Source organism: Blastomyces gilchristii (genome assembly GCF_000003855.2).
Source record: "Blastomyces gilchristii SLH14081 genomic scaffold supercont1.13, whole genome shotgun sequence".
Classification (NCBI taxonomy): domain Eukaryota; kingdom Fungi; phylum Ascomycota; class Eurotiomycetes; order Onygenales; family Ajellomycetaceae; genus Blastomyces; species Blastomyces gilchristii.
In genome coordinates, this window is record NW_003101670.1 from 971,672 (window position 1) to 980,919 (window position 9,248).

Below are 9,248 nucleotides of genomic sequence, written 5' to 3' on the forward strand. Positions count from 1 at the left end.
TAAAATAAGCAACAAGAAGTGACACCTGAGTTGAGAAAATAATCATAGCTCCCAAACAAATGAAGATATCAGTTATTTAAGTCATTATAATCTTTAAAGTTCTGTGAACTTCTGAATAAATGAAATCTCATATAAATATCAGCAAACTTCTTCAAAGTTCTATGAACTTTCAGATCAATGAGATTGAGAAAAACAGCACATAGCTTGAAGAGTATGTAAAGCTTTTCATTGCTAGTAGAGAATGAGAATGAGAAAATACTGATTATCATGCAGTCATGAGATGATGAGATCTTCAAGAGAAATGATACTGCAAGGTGATGAGATCTTCAAGAGAAATGATGCTGCAAGGCAATGAGATCTTCAAGGGAAATGATGCTGTAAGATGATGAGATCTTTGATCTTTTTTTAACTTCACTGATCTTTTATAAATATCTGTGAATTTCTTTGAAGTTGTGTGAACTTCTGAGCCTATCAAATTAGTTAATGAGTGAGGAGATAAATTTACTATATTAAAGAAGAAATGAATAATATTATACTGATATTTTTAAATCTTTTTTTTCTTTCTTTCTCTTCTTCTCTTCTTCTCTTCTTCTTTTCTTCTTCTTTATGATTTAAAAAAATTAATATAGCATCTCTCTCTTCTGCAATATTGATGCAGATGCACTCACTCTGCTTTCTCATCAGTAAAAAGAACATACTTACTGCTGCTGCAGCTATTCTATGTGAATAACTTCACTCTGATGAAGTTCATCATTCACTGTACATGTCTATTCAGTATGAAAAGTATAATGAGAATGAAATGAAATACTAACTCTGACAATTAGTTCTCTTCTTTATGCCTGTATCTGTGCTCACTCTCACTTCTCTACTCTCACTCTCACTCTCACTCTCACTCTCATCTGTGAGAGTGAGAATGAGAAAGTGTCTGAGACTTCTCTCTCTTCTTTGAAGAACAGAGATAATGAGCTGAACATGTTCAGATAGACATAGAAAGCTCTCTCTAAATAAGTATAATATAATAAGAGAATAAGAAGCTAATATTATTATATAGTAGTTCTTGTTCTCATTCTTCTTTCTCTTTCTCAGGCTTCTTCTCTTCTCTGTTCTTTGCAGAGGAAGAAGTTTCATCAGAATCAATCAAGTAAGTAATATGAATATGTGTCACGCTCCCGGCCGCGCCAAGGCCCCGTTGCGGTTTCACACGGCTCATCACTTTCATGCAGATGATTTTATCCTGTCTGAACCGGTTTCCAATCACTCTATGACATCATTCAGATATATCATAGAAAGATCTGATTGATGAATATGAGAACTCTACTTCTATACAAGTTCAGCAGATTACTCTTTCTTGATAATAAGATGTCACTGAGGTATTACTCTAACTATTCTCACTCATGAAATGAGAGAAGAGTATTCACTCATTATCTATATAGAATAGCTAGATGCTGACTTCTTATTAAAGAAGTCAGTAATTCATTTTTCTTCTACTGAAATATATATAAGAGTTACTGTGTATCTCATATAATCTTCTTAGTATACTAAGTATCATATCTGTGATATTCTCACAATAACTCTGTAGTCTACAAGCTCACTATTCAAGTAAGATAGTTAAGCTCATTTATATAACTTTCTAAACAACTATCTCTACATGACACTGTCAACTAGTCACTGTTTTGATTTCATTATATTACAATTCAAATCACTTAATCTGATTATAAGTTTGAATCAGTTGAGCTTTAACAGACTGATATGATCTCACACACCTGCACTGAAATTGACTCAATCTCACTCTCTGAGAGAAACACTACATTATTCTCTAGAGTGTGTATATCTCTACTCTGACAGAAATTCAAGATTTCTGAACCTGCTGTATATTTTAACATAAGCTGTTCAACTGCTCTATCACTGCTACAGCCTCTACATACCTACATCTATTATAGAGATAGAGAGATTAAGATCAGAGATTCTCAGAGATATAAGAGAAACATATTATCTGAATTTTACAGCTTTACTTATACTCTGAAACAGAAATTTCATCTTAATCTGAGTCAGTATAATACTCATGAGATATGAGTAATATATATTCTCAATCTCCTTGAAGACATCTCTGTAACTACTTGAGTCATTAAGAAGAGAGAGTCTAAGAGTACTGATACTACAATGATTTGAGAAGAATTCAAGAACTTTCTACTGAATTAAATTGAAGATTATTATAACTGCAGCTTCACAGTGATACAGCAGTTCAACTCATTACATTAATGAGATAATAAGAAATCTTTCAATTTCAATATAAGATTTAAAGAATATTGAGAGAAATTAACTAATGATTTAAATCAATTAAAAACACAGCTTTATCTTATAAAGCTGACTCACAAGGTACAGATAATAATATTATAATATCAGAGTTCATTAATCAATTATACTGTGCTTGTTAACCTGACTTTCTGAATCTATTTAAATAATTAATTCTTTGAGAAAAAGATTAATAAGACCTCTTCTAAGTAATTAATAATAAGATCTAAATGACACTGTGACAGCTTCAGTGTAGAGAAAGTAAAGAAGAATTTCAAGTATTCTGATTCTTCACTCACTGTAAAGAAATGTTAAAAAAGATTTAATAAAGATCTCTATTTCAACTGTGAAGCTGATAATCACTATATCAGTGATTATAAGAAGCTGAAGAAGAGAAGAAACTGAGAAGATATCTTCTCAAAGTTAACTTCTCTTCTAGTAAATGTATCTGTAGAAGATAAAGAAGAGAAAGAAATGAAGAATTAATAATTCTCATATCTCTGAGTTTATATTATAATTATAATATATACTCTGAATAAGAAGATATTAGTAAGATGTCTACTTGACTCTAAGATGAATACTAACTTCATATTCTATTTCTTCTCTTTAATGAAGAATTAAAAGAAGATAGATCTGTCAGATCATATGAAATTTACTAATAAAAGAAAATATCACTATTTTAACATAATTCAAGTGAAGTGTGTAATCACAGACTTAGAAGAAATCTTTAAGAAGAGCAGTCTGCTTCTTCATATAGTTAATATTATAGATGAGAATATCATTCTAGATCTTCTGTAATTGAGAGAAAACAATTCTCTCATTAACTGAGTTACTTAGATATGATGATACTGTCTCACTGATAAAGAGACAGTGATAGAGAAATCTGAAGAGTTTCATCAGAAGAATCTTGAGAAAAAGATAGAGTTAATATACTATGTAGCAGATAACTGAGACTTGAGAACAGGTGAAGAAGTCATCACTCTCACTATAAAATTAGCAGCAGTATCTGTCATTGAACATGAATATATATAATATCTCTTTACAGATTATAAGAATGTCTTTTCAGAAAGAGAAGCAGCAAAGTTTTCTGATATCAAGATATAATGTAAGATTTATCTTAAAGACAGTGTAACAGCACTGTACAGATCTCTTTACAACTTATCTATAAAGAAATTGAATATTCTGTGTAAATATCTTGAAGAAGTATAATTAAAGAACTGAATACACTTATCAAAGAGTTCAGCAGAGACATCTATACTCTTTATATTTAAGAAGAATAATAGACTACATCTATGCATAGTCTACAGAGGCCTTAATAAGATAATGATTAAGAATTACTATTTATTATTATTAATTAATGAGATGATTGATTAATTATCTGAAGTAAAGATATTCTCAAAGATTGATATACAGAATATCTATCATAGAATCAGAGTTAACAAAGACAATGTTTAAAAAATGACTTTTTGTATCAAGTACAGCAATTTTAAATATCTTGTTTTATCTTTTAATCTTTGTAATACTTCAGTCATCTTTCAGATCTATATAAATGAGACACTGTGAGGCCTTGTTAATGTCTTCTGTATAGTATATCTGAATGACATTCTAATCTTCTTAAAATCAGAGAAAGAACATGATACTCATGTTCAAGAAGTGTTGAGTCACTTGAGACAGTATCAACTCTATACAAACACTGAAAAATACTTGTTCTACATGCAGGAGATTGATTTCTTAGATTATATTATTGAAGTGAACAGTATTTCAATGAATAGAAGCTGAGTCTCTGTTATTGAGAACTGACCAGCACTGTGAATGTACTGTAAAATGTAGATGTTTCTAAAATTTACAAATTTCTACAGATAATTCATCTATACATATTTACAGATTACTGTCTCTCTTACAGATCTGTTAAAGAAAAGTGTGAAAGACAGAAAAATAAGACTGTTTATTCTCACTCAAGACACTGTATAGATGTTTGCAGAATTGAAATAAGCTTTTACATATATTATAATACTGAATCACTTTAATTCTTACTTATTCAGTCAGTGTGAGACTGATGTATCTGAGAATGAGATCTGTGAAATCTTTTCATAGTTAACACTGAAGATCTTTCAACATTGAAAGAATTAGAGAATAATTATCTCTGAGAAAACAGATAATGAATTGTCTATGAGAGAAGACTTTTTTATAGAGTCTATAAGATACTATGAATAAAGATCAGTGATCTTCTTCTTCAAGAAGTTATCACTTATACAGAGAAGATATAATACTCATGATTAAAAGATATTAGTAATTATTGAATTCTTTAAGATCTGATAATATTATCTTCAGAATAGTAAGTATTCAGTACAAGTTCTCACTGATTATACAAATCTGTGCTATTTCTTGACAATAAAGAGCTTGACAGAATGTCAAGTCAGATGAGTGAAGCTGCTTTCAGAGTATAATTTCTATATCTGATACTGTTTAGATCAGCTTAATTCTGCTGATACACTGTCTAGATAACCTGATTATAATATTATTAATACAGAGAAGAATTCTATAAAAGAATCTCTGTTATCACTGTAGAAGAAGCTGACTGCAGAAGATTAAGATTCTCTGAAGCTTAGAAACAGCACTAATAAGACAGCTGTATAACTTAGTATAGAAGATGAAAGAAAACCTGAATCTCTGTAGAGAACTAACACTGAAGATCATAAGCTTCTTATATTATATCTTACAATCATTGAATTGATAAAGAATAAAACAGTCTACAATCTTTTAATCTGACTACTTTTAAAATTTATTAATAGATTACAGAAGAGAGATGTCTCTACTGCAGCTTGAATTCAGAAGTTGAAGAAGAAAGAATTCAGTTTAAACTTAAAAGAGACAGACTCTGAGTAAGACAGTGCTGCTAAGAAATCAAGTCACTGATAACTAGAAGAATGTGAACTTCTACTGCTGAATGATTCAGTCTTTATTTCTTATAACAGAGCAGTGTGTTAGAAGTTATTGAGAATTTATTATAATAATTCTCATATAGAGTACTTCAGGTTAGAGAAGACTGAGAAGCTTCTAAAATATAAATATATTTAAAACAAGCTCTAAGTAAATGTCAAAGAGTATATTAAGACTTATAATATCTGTTAAAGAATAAAGATTCTGTGATATAAGTAATATAATAAGTTAATATCACTATCTATTTTAAAGAGCTTATGATAGAATCTATTAATGAATTTCATAGTTGCTCTGCTGAAGTTGATAAGAGTTAAAGAATATGACTTAATTTTAGTTATTATTAATCACTTTATAAAGATAATCAGATATATCTCTAATTATAAAAAGATTAAAGCCTCTGAATTAACTGATCTATTTTTAGATATTATTATTTATAATCACAGTGCTCTGAAATCATTGATAACAGATTAAGAATCTCTTTTTATCAGTAAATACTGATCAGCTTTTTACTATTATCTTATAATAAGATATCTTCTCAGTACTGCATTTCATCTGCAGATAGATGATCAGACTGAATACTAGAATCAGACACTAGAACAGCATCTTTAAGTATTCTATTTATATTATCAGAATAATTGACTCTAACATCTTCTAACTGCTGAATTTGTATATAATAATATAAAGAATATAATCTTAAAAGTATCTTCTTTCTATACTTATTATAAATATAATTCTTCATTACTCAGTGACATTGCAGATGATGTTTTTAAAGAGAGAGATAGATAGTTAGAATATTGAATAAATACAGAGAACAGAGTATTTCTCAGTATCAGAAGTAAAAGTGAGATTGAAACTTTTAAATAAAATTCAGAAGAAGACAGTGAAAAGTATTCACTATACTTAGAAGTAGTAGATGAAATACTATAATTAAAAACATCTTTCAATGAAGTTCTTAATAGAGAATTAAGTACTACTTTCAGCAAAGAATATCAAGACAATGAGACTATATAAGAAGCTCAGTGAGTAGTGACTAGAATCTTTCTCAGTAATAAGAGTGATGAGTAAGCAGATATATAAGTTAAAATTACTCACAGAATTAAAATCAATTCATTCTATTTTTCATATTTTCTATTTGAAGCTCTATAAGCAATACTCTGAGACAGAGCTTTCTCAGTCAGATAATATTAAGATTGAGAGTGATACTGAATATCTTATAAAGAAAATATTGAATAAGTGAATACATTATAATAAGCTTTAATATCTTATGAAATGAGAAGATTATTCATTATCAGAGAATTTATAAGAACTGCTTGAGTATTTGAAAAATACTGAGAAAGAGATTATAAGCTATGAGATAGTTAGTAGAGATTACTCTGTTATATATCAGAAATATTGAGTAAGAAATACTGCTTAAGACTTCTTATTTTTTCTTAAAGAGTTTTTAGAGATAATCTTATAATAATGAGTCAGTGTCTTATAAGCTCTGTAGTACTCTTCTTCTATTTTCTCTTAAAGAGTTTTTTAGAAGTTTAATGAGATTATATAAGTATAAAATTCCTGAAGCAGTTAGAGAAAAGAGATATTTAAAATTAATAAAAAGATTAATATTATTAATCTATGAACTACTGCTATTCTAATAAGACTGCAGCTTACTGAAAAAGTAAAAAGAGAGAACTTCAGAGTCTACTTATTAATAACTACATTCTTATTAAACTTATTCTTCACTGTTGAAGTCTTCAGTACTGATATCTTTATCTGCTGAGAAGTTAGCACTGTAACACTGCAGAAGAGTATGAGAAATATATAAAATATTAACTTATTAACTTACAAAGTATCTCAGTCATCTATTTTAATTAAAGTGAGATTCTCTTCAATCAGTAATTAATCTCTGTAGTACTTTCAATAACAGCACTGACTAATCTCTTTTTAAAATCAGTTATTCTGAGATATTTTTTTATCTTTGAGATTTACACTTTCATCTTCTTTTACAGATAAGCAAGAGAGATCTTCTCAGCCTTGATAAAATCTATTAATACTTAAAGCTTCAAGATTCTCACTCTGTACTGCTTGAGCATCTGAGCTTCTTATCAGAATTAATATAACATCTTTCTGTGAGATAATACTTACAGAGAGACAGAAGTCATTATTATAAATATAATGAAAATTATGAGAGTGAGAGAAGAAACAGATATATAAAATCTCTTTCTTCTTCAGCTGCTTAGTGCAGTGCAGATAAGTGATGATATTAATCAGAGATTATATCAGAGTCTTTTCACAGAGAGAAGATAAAGAAACTGAAGAACTCTGTAGACTCAACTCAGCAGCATTCTGAGCAGAGCTTAGATATGTTATGAAAGAGAAACTACAGATTGAGCTTCTCAGAGCTGCTGTTCTCAGAATCAAGCTCTCTTCAGAGTCCTCTTCAAATGATCACACAGGGTTATATATCACTGTATTGATTGAAAGAAGAAGCAGTGTTACAATGGCAGTGAGAGAGGCAGAGAACAGACTGAATACAGACAAATCAGTCAGCAGAAGAGATGACACCTCACTGCAAGGTGCAGCTACTATCACCACAGCTGTAAGAGATACAGAAGAAGAAGGAGATGTGACAATGAGAGCAGTGCTCCCGCGGCTCATTGACACTGCTATCTTCATCTTCAACCTGGCTTTCTTAGCAGCTACAGAGGCCGCAGCTGCATCACAAAGACATTTATTACTCACTAGAAAATGTCAGAATAAGTCTCTTATTGTCTCTCAAGAATGATGCTCTCATGCACTCACTATTGCAGATGAAGAAGAGGAGAGAAAAATATATCACAGAGAGAGAGATCTTTTTGAAAAATTCTGTCACTACTGTTAGCTTTGTCTCTAAAACACATCACTTTTACAGAGAATTTCATATATAGAATGAAATATGATAAGAGATCTGTAAGTCACTTATTAACTACATTTTTCACATCTTAAATTAATATATAAGAAACTCACTTATTATATGTTTAATTTGAATGAAGATGAACAAAGAAAGATCTATACAGTCAGTAGAAAAACTTATCTATTTCTTTATATCATGTGCAGTATATGCACTGTCAATCAGTTAATAACTGTTATTATATAACAAAGATAACTTCTAATCTGATAATCTTAAGAATATAGAGACTATACTCTTAAAGAAGAGAGTATTGTTACACTCTCAGTTATATCAAGACTCTGTTACAGTTTCACACAGCTTATTACTTTTATATGAATAATTTTATTTCATCTGAATCAGTTTTTAATCACTCTATGACATTATTCGGATATATCATAGAAAGATTCAATTAATGAATATAAGAATCTCACTTCTATATAAGATCAGCAGATTACTCTTTCTTAATAATGAGATACTGCTGAGATATCACTCTGACTATTCTCACTCATGAAATGAGAGAAGAGTATTCACTCATTGTCTATATAGAATAGCTAGATGCTGGCTTCTTATTAAAGAAGTCAGTAATTTATTTTTCTTCTACTGAAATATATACAAGAGTTACTATGTGTCTCATATAATCTTCTTAGTATACTAAGTATTATATCTGTGATATTCTCACAATAACTCTGTAGTCTATGAGCTTGCTATTCAAGCAAGATAATCAAGCTCACTTATACAGCTTTTTAAACAACTACTTCTATGTGACACTGCTGACTAGCCATTGCTTCAGTTCCGTCACATTACAATATGAATGAGATATATGTGATAGAGAAAGAATCAATTACTGATATATTATATTAGCTTTCTCTTCTTCTTCTCAGAGTTATTATAATCTTCTCTGCTCTCTCTGCTCTTCTTATCTTCTATGCTGATAAGCTCATCTCTCTTATTCTTTCATCTGTTCTCTGTGTTGAGTACTCTCTCTCTCTCACTGTCACTGCTATTATTAATAATATCATATGATATCTCTCTTCTTCTCAACACTCTGTTCATCAGCTGTATCTGTTGAGAGCAGGCACAGCTGACAAGTCAGTCAAGATAGAAT

The 9,248-nt window shown here is 29.7% G+C and overlaps 1 protein-coding gene across 1 annotated transcript; it reads left to right on the top strand.

Moving 5' to 3' along the window:
• Positions 1–7,714: 7,714 nt before the first annotated feature.
• BDBG_17365 (uncharacterized protein) lies at positions 7,715–7,999 on the top strand (the record flags this gene model as incomplete). The annotated part of the gene is made up of 1 exon (XM_031725101.1): positions 7,715–7,999. The coding sequence occupies one exon, from the start codon at positions 7,715–7,717 to the stop codon at positions 7,997–7,999; it is 285 nt and encodes a 94-aa protein (XP_031579368.1).
• Positions 8,000–9,248: the final 1,249 nt, after the last annotated feature.